The 16,839-nt window shown below is 45.7% G+C and overlaps 1 protein-coding gene across 2 annotated transcripts in view; it reads left to right on the top strand.

Moving 5' to 3' along the window:
• The first annotated feature begins 6,515 nt into the window (after positions 1-6,515).
• SLC22A23 (solute carrier family 22 member 23) overlaps positions 6,516-16,839 on the top strand; it is a 155,524-nt gene continuing 145,200 nt past the window's right edge. For both annotated transcript variants that reach the window (XM_080938682.1, XM_080938683.1), the window contains exon 1: positions 6,516-7,257. In XM_080938682.1, coding sequence (XP_080794808.1) covers positions 6,619-7,257 — 639 coding nt within the window. In that variant the 5' untranslated portion in view covers positions 6,516-6,618. The remainder of the gene's footprint in view (positions 7,258-16,839) is intronic.

The raw sequence follows: 16,839 nt of genomic DNA on the forward strand, positions 1-16,839 counted from the left end.
ATACGATTTACTCCGTATGTGGTGCCTGTAGAGAAAATCCACAGCCTCCTTGCTTTCTGGTACTTCACGATGCCCTAGAATCATCCTGTGTGTTTCCTACCACAGTCCCGGAACCAAACATTCCACCAAGGAGGGAGCCCTGGCTCCTTCCACAGAGAATGGTATTAGTTCTGAGTGCTAGGTGCCCTTGTTATATTACTGCATTGAATTGCTTTATCAGTAGAAAAAAGTGTTCTCAGAGTTCAAAAATTTTAAATTAATTTCATTTAAAAAAAAATTCATTGTCAGGGCCTACAGAGATGGCTCAGGAATTAAGAACAGTGGCTGTTCTTGCAGAGGACCTATGTCTGGTTCCCACTAACAACATGGCAGTTCATAAACATCTGTAACTCTAGTTCCAGGAATCTATACCTTGTGAACTCTGTGGGAACGGCATATATGTGGTACAGACATATACACACAGGCAAAACATATATACACATAAGATATAATAGTAATAATGATAATTTTAAAATTCAGTGACAATATCTCAGTTACTTTATGCATTTATAGTTTTTGCTACAGAAACAATAAAATTTAATTAGGACTCCTCTAAGAAGGTCCACAGTTTAGGCTAGAACCAAAAAGCAATAGTACATTAAGTTTTGACGCCATAAATAGATTAGTCCGTGATCACTCACCTCCTAAATTCCCGCCTCTCAACACCAATGCCCAGTGGGGGTGCAGCCCTCAACATGCAAGCTTCAAGGGGACATTTATCATCCAGACATAGCTCATTTTTCCACCAAAGAAAGTCTTTCAGGATTACTCAAGCTATGCAGTCACTGTATATTTCATTGAGTATAAACCCTTTGTCTAGGGCTGAAGTGGCTCCCTGGCAGTACACTTGCTTTCCTTGCTCCAGGCCCTAGGTTCCAGCTCCGGCACTTCAAAGAAAGAGAAATGCATTTTTGTGTCTAGTGCCCTGTATATCATTTTCAGTCTAACCTGTGAGACATCTTAGGAGGTTTTATTAGTTATTTTGTTAGGTTTTTCAGTCAGGGTTCCTTTGTGTAGCCCTGGCTTTCCTGGAACTCACTCTGTAGATCAGGCTGGCTTTGAACCCAGAACTCCAAGTGCTCTTAGAAGGTTGCAGATTAAATGTAATTATTCCTGTAGTGGAAACTGTAACTAGACACAGGTACAGTCATAAAAATGGCATGCTCTAACAGTTGAAGCTTCTCAGAGGGCAGAACATAAACAGTATTGTGAGTTCAATGCTAGCCTGGGTTACTTGGTCTCTGTTTCTAAAATAAATAAATAAGTATGTACGATTTATTTTAAAAACAACAACAGAAAGACATGGGGCAAAGGGTGTAGTTTCAGCAGGTGTATTCTGGGTTGACAGTGTATTTAGTCTTTTAGGGATATTGATTATCTTTCTGTAGGTTCTATTCATTGAAAGAAATTTATTTACCGACATTAAATTTTATTAGAAAAAGTTCAGACCAACTGCTGGGAGGAGGGTGGGAGGTTGGATGTTTTATTTATCTCTCTTCCAGAAGGAAGAGGTACAGGCAAAGAGTTTCTGAAAGAGCATTCTTTACTTATCTTGGGAAGTGAAAATTCCTCACCCTAAATCTCTGTGATTTTATGTCCTTCCCCAAAGCCTGCATAGCTATGGCGTTTGCTCACCCATAACCAAAACCTAAGTTCAAAAAGAATCTCATCAAACAGAATGTAGCTGTTCTAGTGCTGGGACAGAATATTTAAAGTTTAACACACACACACACACACACACACACACACCAGATTTCTTTATATATGTATATACACCCAACACTAATTTCTACATACATTTGTTAAGAGAGAAACTTTTTAACTCAATAAAACAGTTAAGTGGGTTTTGTTGGTTTTTTTGTTTTGTTGTTGTGTTTTTGAGGCAGAGTTTTCTTGTGTAGCCCTGGCTGTCCTCGAACTCCTCCTGCAGACCAGGCTGACACTTAACTCACAGAGATCTGCTTGCCTCTGCTGGGATTAAAGGCATTCACCACCATTGCCTGGCTTAAAATTAAGCTTTAGCCAAAGTTCTTAAAGCAACTGGGCCTTGCTGATGACACTTGTAGTGGAGTAGCTTTTTCCATGGAAGACTTTGTAATCTTCACATGATTTGTGAGCAGGAAGGATGAATTTGACTTGCAGTAGACAAGCAGGTGGCTTCTCCTTCCGGTGATACCTGCAGCTTTCCTTAGGAAAGCTTGTGTGACATTTTTATCACTTCTGCTGCCACAGAATGAAAGTAGCTTTTTCATTTTGATTTACAGTGGTAGGTTTTGTAAATGTCAAATTCCTTGCTAAAGAGTAAGAGTTGACATTCAAGAAGCCAAAGGATGATAAAAAATAATGTTTGAATACTATATACACAGCTATAGCTGGGAGTTGCTGCTGTACTTCCAGCACGGAAACACTCATAGAAAGCAAAGTAACCTATCTTTCCAGCAAGTATCTGAAGGGGAGAAATTAAGCTGCCATAATGCCAAAGAATGATGCAGTATGTGATTTACCCACTTATAATTCAAGTATTAAGAAAATGAATAGATTAATGGAAACAATCCTAAATACATTGTGTATGCTATGGTTTCTGATTAAACTTATTTAACCCTGATGCCAATTCCCTGAGACTAACTTTTAAAGCTGGATATCTCAAACACATTACTGACTAGGTTGCATCGTATTTTCATTATCTCAGCTTTGGGGAAGAGTGACAGATTACTTAACAGAATGTCAAAGGAAGAGAGATGACTCAGCTTCTTTATGTGCACTCAGGATGCTAATGTTCACCAGGGTCAGGAACTTAGATGGAGATGTTTGCAGGGGCCAGATGATGACGTGCATGTGTGCCAGGCAGTGATAAAGACAGGCTGGGTGACCCTTGCCTGCTCACTGTATTTCAAGGGAGCATAGCCCATAAATACGGGGCAAGGAGAAATGTTCAGTCCTTCCATTTTGAAATATTGGTAGTAATTTTTTTCTTTTTTTTTTTTTTTTTTTGGAAACCTCACATGTAGTCTGTGAGCTGCACTTCACCTGCAAAACCAATGACAACTTTCTATCCAGAACAATCCACTAACCTCAACAGCTCACAAGGCATGGAATTGTCAAGTTCATCTGAATTCTTATACTGGCTCAGCTGAACACTTTGTTTGAGAGATTAAACAAATATGAAAAGCTTGCTTAACGACTTAAGAATCAAAGTAAAGCCTGTTGAAGATCTAAATAGAGGGCATCAGATGATGATCACAGCTGGGTGGACTCAGTCACTCCACAAATACATACTGAGAATGTTGCATGTGCCAGATACTGTTAGGACTCTCAGGAACACTGCTGAGCAAGGGAACCACTAGGTTCTTATGTTGTGGAGGTAGAAGGTAGCAAAACCAGCAAGGAAGCAAGACAAACAACATCTAATAGCAAAGGCCATCCAGAAAATTAAGGGCAGAGTTGTTGCTAAATGCACTTCTGTATACTAGCTGGGGAGGGGGAGCTTTAAACACTACCTTAGAGGCCTTCTTCCACTCTGGAATATAGATTTTACTTTACTTCTTTGTCCTAGGGCTCATACTGAGGTCACTTGTAGTCATTTTAATAAATAGAAGGCCAGTTTTTTTTAATTAGTTACATTTTAATCATCCTGACTAGATTTGGGAGAAATGTTGACCCAAAGGGGATTTAGGGAAAACCCTAATCTAATCAGTAACTTAATTACAACGCCTGGGTCGAGGCTGCTGCTGCTGCTGCTACTGTTGAATTCCAAGCATTTGGTGTTGCTTTCATTCAGCTCTTACTTTATAGGGCACCATTTTTCAGTGTGTCTCCAAAAGCTCAGCATGCAATTTGGGGATTGTTGCTTGACTTTAGAATAAAGAGCTTCAAAATGAAGGTCCTTCTGGGCCAGGGCTGCGCCTACCTTAAAAACATACATTAACAAATAGCTTTTCTTTAAAAGGCAGACTTCATTTTTTAGCCCCTACTTTTTGTAAGGTTCTAAACTTTATTTTATCCTATATATTTAACATGTACAGGATGTTTTAGTATATACATATGTAGCAAAGTGATTACCAGTCAAACAGTATATATCACTCCTTTTAAACAAACACCTTTGTAAAGTCTTCTGTGGTTGGTCATCTGTCTCTGCATGTTGAAATGGAAGAACCCTGGAGGTTAGATGACTGGGGATCTTAAACCAGTGGTTTGTCAAGCTCTCTTCATCTCAACCCTGGATGAGAGAGCTGAATGACCGTGGAACTGGAAGCAAATCCTCTAAAGTTCCCCATGATTATTATCTCAATTAGACAAGCCATTGTTAAGATTGTGTTTTGCAATGAGTTACAGAACTTCAGCTAGGTTCCTAGTGAGCAGATGGGCAAAGGTGGCAGCACCAGACACCAGGAGTCTTCCTTTGAAAGAATCAACACGGAAGGGGAATGAACAAAAGCCTGGCCTATTGCATTGCAGTTCAGATAAGAAAATGTAGGTGGTGAGCCATGGGTGGTGTCGGTAATAAATATCTAACATTCATTCATTGAGTGCTGACTCTGTTCTGGGGTGGGGGTCAGCACTTCCCAAGTATTAGCTCTTCAGGTGAGGAGGAGGGAAAGAAAAGCTGACGTAACCAATAAGGTGAAAATGGAAGAAGGAGGAGGAGGAGAAGAGGAGAGGAAGAAGATCCCACGTATTGGCAGGGTGAACTGTTGCTCCCAACTGATTTTTAAAATAACACTCTATTAGATTATAATCATTAGACAGTGTGATGGGTTTCATAATGGCATTCTCATTCAAGTATGTCATTGAATATGCTTAAATCTCCAGCCTGAGTTTCCCAGACCTTCAGCGTCTTCTGCAACCTGTACCTCTTCCCCTGTTGTTATCTAATCTCCCCTTCCCAGCCACACAGGAGAGGGCACAGTGGGGTTCCCCAAAGTCCAGCTCTCTAGCAGTCTTCACAAACGGTTCTCTCCACATGCCAGAATTTCAGCAGTAAGTACGTGTCGACTGGAACATTGAGCTGCATACCTTAAAAAAAAAGTCTCCCACCAAATTATACAACATGCAGCTGGGCAAATATTGGAGATGCTTAAAGAACGCATTCCATACGTGTACTCGCAGGATATGCTTTTGGAAAGAGAACGGGAGTTTCTTCCTCTGTACTAAATAAGACTAGAGATAGATTGCTCCATTTAAGATTTCCATTAATTCCATTAATAAACTTCTCAGGATATGAAATGTCTCCAGAATGTAGTGAGGCTAAAATGAAAGCCGCATAATTCTCACTGGTGTCAGGCGAAGCACACAGGAGAAGATATGCTAATGCGGCCGTTTGCCGCAGGGCTGGTGTTATTTATATAGTGCTAGCTGGGCAAGGCTGGCTCTGGAGTCTGGAGTGCCGAGAGCATTTGGATCTCCTGTGAGGTGTAGATGTGTGCGCCTGTGCACACAGCATAGGAATTCAGAATCCTAGACCTTAGGGAGGGGGTGGGGCAGGCCGCCCTCATTCACGTTTGTAGCCAGTATGTGGCTCCTGTAGAAGATATAGCCTTCTAGCATTGTGTTTATTTGACATTCATACTGGAGCACAGAAAGAAATGGCGATTTGGGGCGGGTGCTGCAGTGGGTCCCGTGTGACCCAGCGTTGTGAGGGGCTGGCAACCTAAAATTGGCAAATATGCTCCCTTGCCCTTGCTCCGTGCCATAAAAAGCAGCCTTATTTGAGTCTGGAAGAAGCACGGAAGGTTGTTCTGGAAGGCAGGCAACCAACCCTTGGGCTCAGGACCAGGAGTGGGGTGCCAGCCGCCGGGCACCTCGGAAACGAACAGAGGTCACGGAGAGTCCCTGTGCCCGGGGCTGGGTCCCTTGCGGGTTTGTGACTTGAGACTGGCAGACGACCGTGTCCCCTTACTCCTCGCCAGTGCGGACTTCTTGGGGACCCCCGTCCCCTGCGCCCAGAGACAGCCGGGAATCTTGCGTCGCCCGGGGTGTCCCTCTCCCCGCCCCTGCGTCTGTCCGGGCGGCGGCGACACGGCCCAACTGGAGGGGGCGCTCGTGCGCAGGAGCGGCGCAGCAGGTGCCGTGGTTACCTCCACCTCGGCGGGGGGAGAGGGGGCGGGCCGGGGCGGGAGGCGGAGGCCAGCTCGGTGAGCCGAGAGCGCGGCGGGCTCCGCAGGCTGGCTGCGAGCTCGCGGCTTCCGGGAGCGCCCGAAGTCCGTGGAGGACCTCCTAACCCGCGGCCGCCGGCGGCCCCAGCGCAACGCGCACCGGCGCCCGCAGGGCCCCGAGTCGCCACAAGGGCGCGGGTCCGGCTCCTCCTCCTCCCCAGTCGGCCAGCAGCAGCAGAGAGCCTCGGAGCGCGGCGGGCGCCCGGGCCGCGGCGCGGATGAGCCGCGGCCGCTGAGGGCTCGAACGGCTTCTACCCGGCGCCCAGGGCGCGGGGGTGCGCGGGTGACATGGGGGTGGCCTGACTCGCCGGGCCCGGAGCACTCTCTCCGGCCGCGGGCCCTCCTCCTCGGCGGCGGCGCTGTGCCCGGGCGCCCGCCGAGCTCCGCCGCGCTCTATGCGCCTCTGCGGGCGCCGCGGGCCCTGGCCATGGCGATAGACCGGCGGCGCGAGGCGGCGGGTAGCGGTGCGGGACGGCAGCCGGCCCCGGCGGAGGAGAACGGCTCCCTGCCGCCCGGGGACGCGGCGGCCTCGGCGCCCCTCGGGGGGCGCGCGGGCTCCGGCGGCAGCGCGGAGATCCAGCCGCTGCCTGCGCTGCACCCCAGCGGCGGCCCGCACTCGAGCTGCTGCGCGGCAGCAACCGCCCCGAGCCTCCTGTTGCTGGACTACGATGGCTCCGTGCTGCCCTTCCTCGGGGGCCTGGGCGGCGGCTACCAGAAGACCCTGGTGGTGCTCACCTGGATCCCGGCGCTGTTCATCGGCTTCAGCCAGTTCTCGGACTCCTTCCTTCTGGACCAGCCTAACTTCTGGTGCCACGGGGCCGGCAAAGGCACCGAGCTGGCGGGTGCCACTGTCACCGGCCGATGGGGTGACATGGGTAACTGGACCAGCCCTTCGGCCACCCCCTTCCCCACTGCCTCCTGGGGGACCACAAGCAACCGAAACAACAGCAGCGACACGCCACCCCTCCCGTCCCCTCCAGGCAAGGGGAACAACGACTCGAATTGCGACTGCCACGCGTGGGACTACGGCATCCGCACTGGCCTCGTCCAAAACGTGGTCAGCAAGGTAAGGGCCACTACCGCTGCGTTCCCGCGTTCTTCTTGTGAACCTTTTTCTCCCGACCCTCGGTCGCCTCTGCTCTGCGCTTCATCTTTTTCTCTGCACTTAGGTCCGAGACTACCCAGCCGAGGAACCCGAAATATTAGCCAGTGTACGCACAAACCCCCGCATTGACTGGGCTCCCGGCTGTCCCCCCAAAGGAGATGCTCTCGCTTGGCTGTAAAGCCAAGGCTTTTTGCCGCCCTCTGCGGTGCTCGTGACGCTGCATCCGCTTCAAAGAAACCGATTTAGCCTTTTCTAATTTCCACCCAAACTCCTGTCCCAGTACACATATAGAAAGGGCGCCCATCCCCCCAAAAGGTTCAAATCCTCTCCTCTTGCTAGGTGTCAGACTCACTGATGGTTCAGCAGCGGCCTTGGAAGACTCAATTCCTCTTCTAGGTCTGCTCCTTGGAGCCAGGACGTAGCTGTTTTCTTTCCAAAGGCGGCCTGTCTCTGTCTCCGACTACGAACTCCCTATCCATGAAAAATAGTGTTCTACTCTGAGATATTCTTTCCAGCAGACGTCAGCCACCCCACACGTGCCTTAAACAGATTAAAGGCAGTTGAAGAATCCAAGTTACAGACAAAGAAGCAGAGCCCTTTGAAAAGTTCCCTTGCTACCCTACCCCCATCCCAACCATGCTCTGTCCTTTCCAGAGATCTGACCGCAGACTTCAATGTCAGGGTGTTCCCCCAAATGCTTTCTCGGGACTTCAGTAAATAGTCCCATAGCATAGGAAGGATGTAGGAAGCTTGCAGAATGTTATCGCTGCTCCTGTACATCAGCTGCTCTGGTCTGAGGCATTGAGAGTTCTCACTTTCTCCTCTCTGCCCTTTGCAAAGGTCTTGCATTCTGTGTAATACCGCAGGAATGTTCTTCGAGACATGTATGTCACCCCAGAAAATGGGCAGTACTGTTAGACAATCATGACCTCAGGTACCCTTTTTTTTTTCATTTTCTTGGCCTGTAAGAAATACTGGATGCCACCTTGTTAAGCAATTTGTGAAACATCTGTAGCTTCTGTCCCTTTAGCAGTTTAAACAGTGCAGTGAGAAATAGGGCAGTTCCCAACTGTTTGAAATGCTTTGTTTAAATGTGAGAATGGGTTTTGGACAGTCTATAATTGTGTGGGTGGAATCCAGCTCTACAACCATTGTGTGTTAGTAAACAGTTGTAGTTCATGGATCTGTAAGATGAAACTCTTACATCATCATAATCATTGTTTTAATCTTGTACCAACCTGGCCAGAAAATGCTGTGTCCTGTGGGAACCAAACTGTCTGACTTAGTGATCCCTCTGCTCTGCAGTATAATTGAGAGAAGATCCTCCTAGCTTGTCTCATCTTGACTCATCCCCCCCCACAGCCTCTCCTTCCAAAGGTGGAGCTTCTGTAACTGATTCCCATTCATGGTGGGCAATGGGCAATAATGCTTTTCTTCCTTCCTTCCTTCCTTCCTTCCTTTCTTTCTTTCTTTCCTTTTTTTTTTTTTTTTTTTTTTTAATGCTTAGCAGCAGAAACCATTTTAAAAAGACAACTACTTAAATTGTCATGTATGCTTGTCAGAATAAGGATTTGGTAACCCTGCCAAGTATTTGGAGCCCCTTTCTCAGGTAAAGGAAGAATAATGATTTGAAGGTGTGTGTGTGTGTGTGTGCGCGCGGAGTGCTTTGTACTTGAGTCAAGTTGGAGTTAGCAGGTGGACCAAACAGACCTTTACTCTCTCAGCCAGACCTGGAGACAGCTCCTCATATCCTGCCAAGCGTGGTGTGAAGCTGGAACAAAAATAGTTCTTGAAAACAGAGTAGATAGATTTATATTGGAAATCTGGGAGTTTTTAAAATTAGCATTCCGGAGGGGAGGCTCCTGACAACACACCTATGTAGTTACATGTTATGAACAAGGTGGCACTGAGGAATGGAGGCCTGTGCACAGACATTAGAGGTATACTTTCCATACTGTAAAGGCGAGGAAGGACATATTGATTTTCACAGACAAATATGTTCCAGCTGGAAGGCTGTCCTTCCACCATGTTCTGCTTGGTAACAATGCTTGAAAGAGCTTTTCCAGCACATTTTGTGTCTATGGCAGACGTCTTCCTCTGCTAACTTTGCTCACTGGATCCTGTGTATATGCACAAATGTAGAAATCTTACTGTGATGCTGCTGGCATTTTAGAGTCAAGCGTCCCTCCACTGTGAACACAGTGGATGGATACAGAGGAAGTCTTCACTTTTGTCAATGGATACAAGTTCAGGGTTGGGGAAGTTGTCCTGTGTCTTGTTTCCCTCGGGCTTCAGCCTTCAGCGTGACTCCTGAAGCTGGTATGTTCCTGAGACACAGCCGTGTCCCTTCTGGCCCTAGTTGTTGGTTAGGAAGACATCACATAATTGCTGTCCTATAAGAAAGCATTTAGTTCCAGGGTGTTAGAATGAAGACAGCCTCCTGGGGTTTGAGCTTTTCTCCTGGAGACTACACTCCACATGCTCTTACTTTCTCAGTTTAAACGCTTCCACAAGTGGAGCTCTGTCCCAGGCAAGCCAGCCTGCCCTTCTTTTGGTGAATTACATTTAAACATTCTCATGTCTGTTCCCTCACTCCTGAGAATGCTTGGTTTTCCAACATGGAATTCACATTTTTTCCTTCCTTCCTTCCTTCCTTCCTTCCTTCCTTCCTTCCTTCCTTCCTCCTTTCTTCTTCCCTTCCTTTCCTTCCTTTCTTCCTTCTTTCCTCCTCCCCACTCCTCTGTTTCTTTTCATTGTCATTTTGTTTGTTTTTTTTTTTGTTTTGTTTTCAAGATAGAGACTCACTGTGTAGCTCCTGCTGTCCTACAACTCACTCTGGAAACCAGGGTGACCTTGAGATCTTTCCTCTTCTATCTCCTAAGTGCTGGGATTAAACCTTTATTTAGTAGTTTCTTAGTTGGCTGAAAGATGTCCACCTATTTTATCTCTTCCATTTATAACAAAGTCTGCCATATTGAATGCTACATGGAGTACATGGTGCCAGAGCCAACCAGAAAGTGCATGATACACCCCAAAAGGGACATTGATGAATGCCTCCACTAATGCAGCCTATGGTGGATGCACTGTCACCTTTAGCAGATGTGAGGTACTTCTGTCTGCACACTGTGGCCCCTAGTCCACCTTGATCTCACTAGTAGATTGCATTTAGTGGGAACTTTTCTGCTTCTATGCATGTATCTTGAGGTACATCTTCAGTCAGTGTCTTCTGGGTGGTTTTGAGTGTTAAGATCACTCTTGGTGTCTTGTTTTGTTTTGTTTTGTTTTGTTTTTTTGATTTGTTTGGTTTTCTTAAGACAGGGTTTCTCTGGCTATCCTGGAATTTACTCTGAAGACCAGGCTTGCCTTGAACTCAGAGATCCACCTGCCCCTGCCTCCTGAGTGCTGGGATTAAAGGTGTGTGCCACCTTGTCCTGGTATCTTTATTGGTCCTTGTATTTGTCACACACATGCACATACACACACCAGATTTTTCACCATAGAATTTACCACTTCTTCAGAATTATGATTGTGGTGGTGATGATGTTGGCACCACCTTTATTTTTGTGCAGCTCTTTGTAGTTTCTGGAACATTTTACATGAATTATTCCCCTTGATTATTAATAGCAACCCAAGGCCAATCTTAACATACCAATATCATTAATTACAGAAAACAAACACAATTTGAATGGTTCCTCATAGGAAGCAGGTACTCAGCCAACTTTCTTACCTCTATTCTAGCGTTCTGTGCTTTATGCTGGGTAGAGATGTCAATGCCTTTTTGAGAGGATGAATCACACAGATCCCTTCCCCAGAATAGCAGGTTTGGGATCCTGAAGATGGGTGGGTCTGGACTAGGCTCTTGTGGCCCCCTTTTCTCATTCTCTGTGCTGCAGCCCAAAGTTTCTTGTGCTTCTGAGATTTTTGATAAATATTTTTTAATTAAAAGAGGGCCTCCATGAATGTAAATGGGTTGTTCTTAATAGCTAACTCAACTCATCCTGTATCATTCCACATGAGTACTGCTGGCTGCTAACACTCACTGCCTTCTTGAGTAATCTCCAGAATTTGGTCAGGAGACAACACCTTCCCAAGCTCTTCTTTTTTCCAGTGGTTGTAGTTTAAATTGTGCATTCAGCTCCTGTTCTCATGAATTTGCAGAGTTCTGACCTTTGTCTTGGAAGCTGTTTAATATCCTGACAAGTAATTTGTATCCTTTTTCTTGAAGTTATTTAAAATGACTTCAGTACAATGTAATTGAGACTAAAACTAAGTTTTACTATCATTGCAGTGGTAATAGTGTTTCTTAAGAAGTCCACAGTGTTATCCTAAACTAGTAACTAGTCTCCACTTTTGAAATGCTTAACACATATGCATATTTTTACTCTTCCAGAGTGTTTACTTAATAGAATCTGCCATTATTCTGTATCATATTAAAAGTATTTAGCAGTCCTTAAAAACATTATTTTTTTAAAGATTTATTTTATGTACGCCTCTTCCCCCCCACCCGTCCGTGTGTGTGTGTGTGTGTGTGTGTGTGTGTGTGTGTGTGTGTGTGTGTGTGTGTGTGCTCACATGCAGATAACTATGAAGGCCAGAAGGGGCATCAGATCCATTAGAGGTGAACTTACAGATGGTTCTGAATGGCCTGACAAGGGTACTGGGAGCTGAACTCAGTCCTCTGCAAGAGCAGTAAGAGCTCTTAACTGACCAGCCATCTCTCTTAGTCCTTTAGACACATTTTTAATTTCACATTCTTGCTGATGTACTAAAATTTCTTGAGTTATTTTTCTAGTATGATTTTGCTGTTTCAGTAGTGGCTTTTCTATGATATATAAAATACAACAGCGAACATTGTTATGCAAATTTTTATTAGCTATAATAGATAATGCATTGCATGTCTAGACTAGTATACAAAGTGAATGCCTTTAGTCCTAGCATTCAGGCAGAGGCAGACAGGTGTCTGTGAGTGTGAAGACAGCTTGGTCTACATAATGAGTTCTAGGTCAGCCAGACCTACACAGAAGCTGCATAAAACAAAACAAACAAGTAAACAAAAGGCTATAGAATAAGTCAGACTGCTTGCTTTCTTTGTTCCGCAGATTCACCATGGTGGCCAAATTGCCTGTATCCTTCCAAAAACATTCTATTTTCAATCATATATTTACCTCTTGTTTTTACCAGAGTTGAATGCACATCAATATATCAAAAGCCCTCGTTCTCTTTGATGTGTGCTTAGTATTTCTGTTGTGTGACTGGGACATACTTTGTTTAACTAGTCACTTGCTAAGAAGGCATCAGGGTCATTCCTAGTTTTTACTGTTTTATGTATGTATTTACACATAGAAACCTTTGCACTCATAGAAGCAAAGTTTTAAAACCCCTACTGTGCCTTGAATATTCCTTATAGAGAACTTGGCAATGTATATGCTCACCAAGAGTTTGTGTGGTCCTGTTCCCAACACCTTTCATAATTTGGAGAGTTGCCAGTATTCTCTCTTTCCTGACTGACAGCAGTGCTATGACTCTGAGACTGGCCTGCCCTGGCTACTTACTGGAGCTTCTCATTCTTCTTGCAGTGTTAGGTTGTACACACAGCTTGGTTTGGATGGAGTCAAGCAACTTAGTCTTTCCTGTAAATAAGATTATAAATTTTAGCTAGCAGTATAGAAGGTACACAATTGAGGTATTCTATCTGCAAAATGTAAGCTTAGATTGGGCAGCTTTTGGAGCCATTCTAACTTACATCCCCGCCTTATGTCTCTTGCTATTTACAGTTTCTTGTGGCCATGTGCTTGAGGTCTATCTCCTCTTGTGGCTCTTCTTCTTCTTTCTTCTTCTTCTTCTTCTTCTTCTTCTTCTTCTTCTTCTTCTTCTTCTTCTTCTTCTTCTTCTTCTTCTTCTTCTTCTTCTTCTTCTTCTTCTTCTTCTTCTTCTTCTTCTTCTTTTTCTCCTCCTCCTCTTCTTCCTCCTCCTCCTCTTCATCTTCCTCTTCCTCCTCCTCTTCTTCTTCTTTATCTTCTTCTTCCTCCTTTTCCTTTTCCTCTTCTTCTCCTTCATCACCAACATCATCATCTTCCTCTTCCTCTTATTTCTCTTCCTCCTCCCTCTCCTCCTTTTTTTCCTGCCTCTATGTATGGCCCTCAGCCAGGTAACTGAAAACCTACCTACCCAATCACAGACTTTAGTCTTTTATTGACCAATTAATTTGGAGAGCAAGATTACATAGCATCACTTGGTGCACATGAAGATCTCGTTGGAGGCAACCAGATTTGGGAGAACACTATTTAGCATTTGAATACATAGCATCACCAGACCAACCCCAATACTTTCCTCAATGGCTTCCGAGTTTTGTATTGTTAGGTTTATGATTTCCATAGTCCTGGATGACTGGGGGAAATTCCATGTTTTCTTTTAATATCTTTCTGACCTCATTTACTCTCAGTTTGCCATTGCAATTCTGTTTTGTTTTTATGGTGTGATGAGGGTACATTTCGAGAAATGCTAAGACAGGGGTAGAATCCAAATTTTGTGCAGACTTAGACTTGCTTATAGCCTTTAATTCAGCAGTGCAATGGCCAGAGCTGAGAACCTGTAAAGATGCCTAAACCCCTCCCTTAGGGAACATAACACCCTCCAGGGTTGCAAGACCTTTCCCCTTCCATCATCTTGTTCTGAATAGTATGTGATGGTGTGATGGTTGGAAGCCATTTCAAGAGCCTCTTCTGTCAGTAGCAGTTTTTGCAAGTAGTGATTCATATTGGCTTTTAATCCAAGGTAGAACTAAGTCAAAAAAATAAAATAAAAAAGCCTTGTCATTTAAAAGCATACTGGATTTTCTGAATGTTGTTCCTGGCATTACCAGTGGTTGGCATACCAGAGCCACTGTGGGCATCTCTGCCCATCTTCACATTCAGTAACTTAATGTTGGTGGCTCCCAATGGGCCACCCAGGGGTGTCTACACCATGGAAACTGGCAAACACCACAGAGCAGGGATTGGCATTTTCTTCAGAAAGCCAGTCATTAAGCATTTATCAATGTAAAATGTGCAAGCCTGTCTCCTACCCCTCAGGCTTTCCTTCTTTCCTTCCTCTTTACATATATGTATTCTGAACCTGACACAGTGCTGTGTGCTGGGGCTATAATGCTGGGTGAAAAGAGCTCAACCCTCACAGGCCTGGCAGAAAGAAAGGGGAATAAAAAGCCAGAACAAAGAAACCTGACAAAGACAGGCTGGTGTATCTGAGGTGGACTGAAGATGGTGAATACTGAGGGAGGAGAGAACAGCATGCTTCCCAGAGGGCAGACAGCATGTGCAAGGGCCATGTGGCATTCGGGCACTTGAGGCTATTCATCATCAGTGTGGGAATGGGACAAGAGCTAGAACACACAACCCGTGTTAAGAACAGTTTTTGTAATTCTAGAGCAAGGAGAAAACCATCAGTGCAGTTAGCAGCGTTGGGGATATGAGGGGATGAGAGTTCATGTTTTTGAAAAGTTCTCTCTCACTGGAGCACCAAGGTTTGATGGTGGGGTGTGCAGAATGGGCTGGGCTGTGCCAGTTTAGTTTGCAGAAGACAGCTCACCAGGGATGTGAACTTGATCAGAGAGGTGATGGCATGGGTGTTGGAGAAAGACAGACAGACAGGAAGGTAGAGTGAGGAGGGCCTAGGTCCAAACATTGCAGCTGCTATGGACTCTCAGTGAGGATGCAGCCCTTCGGGTATCCGGTGTTTGCTCCTGAAAGGTGGCCAGTAGAAGGAGGAGTCTGAGAGGGGGCAGTGGGACATTATACAGAAGCTCTGAATCCTAGCCTGACAGTGAGCATCTTGTAGTAGGACAGGAGGACCTGACCCCCTTCTCTGGGGCATAGATAGAAAATGCAGGGCCTTGGGAGCATTCTAACATTTCATTTGCTCTCAAGTTGAAAACGAGAGGGTACTAATTAAATTTCTACAAGGCTGAAAGAGCACATTTGGGAACCTTTGGGGTAGAATGTACCTCTGCTGCCCACTGTCACTGTACCCTGAGGCCATGCAGAGACCACTTGGGTCATCTCATGTCCAGAGTCTTTAGTTTACAGAAAATGGAGCTGAGATGTCCAGTTCTTGTCACCCACTGCCTTTTGTGGCATAGGAGATGCCCCTAAGCACACACTTGGACTGCTGTGACATCAAGGTGCACTGTTCTAGGACTCTATATGAATAATTTTTTGCCTCTGGGCAAATTTTTCTAACCTTCACCCCCTTGACCTTTTAGACCCCTAATTGTCTTCATCTTTCTGCCTTTGAAACCATAGACCCAGCGACACTAAGATAAAAGTGTGTGATGTGGTTGTCCTGCTTGTAGCCTCTCGGCTCCCTGTCATTGCTACATTGACCACATGGCGTTGACCTCAGCTCTACCTAGCCGTCCATTCCTCCTTGATGCCTCTCCTATAGCACTGCTCCTCTCTAGCGCCCAGCTGACCCCTCTTCATCCTCAACATTTTACTTAAGCTGTTCCATCAGTGTCAAACACCCTTCCCTTCATTCTAACACCCACTGGTTCCTGTTCATCCTTCAAGTGGGCTCAGCCATCATCTGACTAACTCCTCCCAGTGATGGTGACAGACACTCAGGATGCATCCTGTTTGCCTCCCCACTAGAGGTCTTTGACCCACAAACTCCTACTGTACACATTTGAACCCCTTGAATATGGCCTGCTGACATACAAGGGAGTGTTTTCAATTGGTGGGTGTGGTTCCCACAGTCAGTGCTCTGGCTTGGAACCAACTTATCAAATCTAGATTATTCTTTCCAGTTTCCTCATTGTCAGGGTGGGGTACCTGTTGCCTTACCTCCAGGTGGTGAGAGGACAGAACACCTGGGAAGCACTGCCCCACCCCTCCACCTGACAAACAGGACGTGCCTGGTTGGCAGGGTGAGAGCTCCTGGAATGAGAAACCCTGAGATGGAGGAGGTAATAGGCCATACCTGGAAGGGTGCTTTATCTCACTGGAGCATAGAGGTGGGGTGTCTCTCTCTGGAGAGCTAGGTGTGCCCTGTACACAGAAATCCTGTACCCAGAGTGATGTGAGCAGCCAGGTTACCAAAGATCCTCTTGTAGTTGGCTGGCTGGTAGAATCTGAGAACTAAACAGGTCACTGAGAACTAAACAGCCACAGGGCCTGAGGCTCACAGTATAGATGAGAGAAGGGAGCCGTGAGTGAGATGCCATGGGGCGGAGAATGACTTCAGCACACTCTCATATCTGACTGAGCTGCACTGGGAGAGGTGACCATGGTGACAGTAGCCCACTACAGGGCTAGGTGGAAAGAAGAGTGAGTTTCTAGGCAGGACACTTGCACCTTGGAGTCCTACTCTGGGCAGTTTTTCTCAAAGCCATTGGCTTTGGTCACAGTAATGGTTGACTTCTAGGCTGGTGAGAGTTAGTCATCTTGTTTTCTTTGCTCATCTGACTCAAGACTGGCCATTCTCAGTGGCATACCTCCCTCCGCATAAATGGCCAGAGATGACCAGGCCCTGTGCTTCTGTGAAGGGGTG

The sequence above is a fragment of the Micromys minutus genome, assembly GCF_963924665.1.
Source record: "Micromys minutus genome assembly, chromosome: 1".
Taxonomy (NCBI): domain Eukaryota; kingdom Metazoa; phylum Chordata; class Mammalia; order Rodentia; family Muridae; genus Micromys; species Micromys minutus.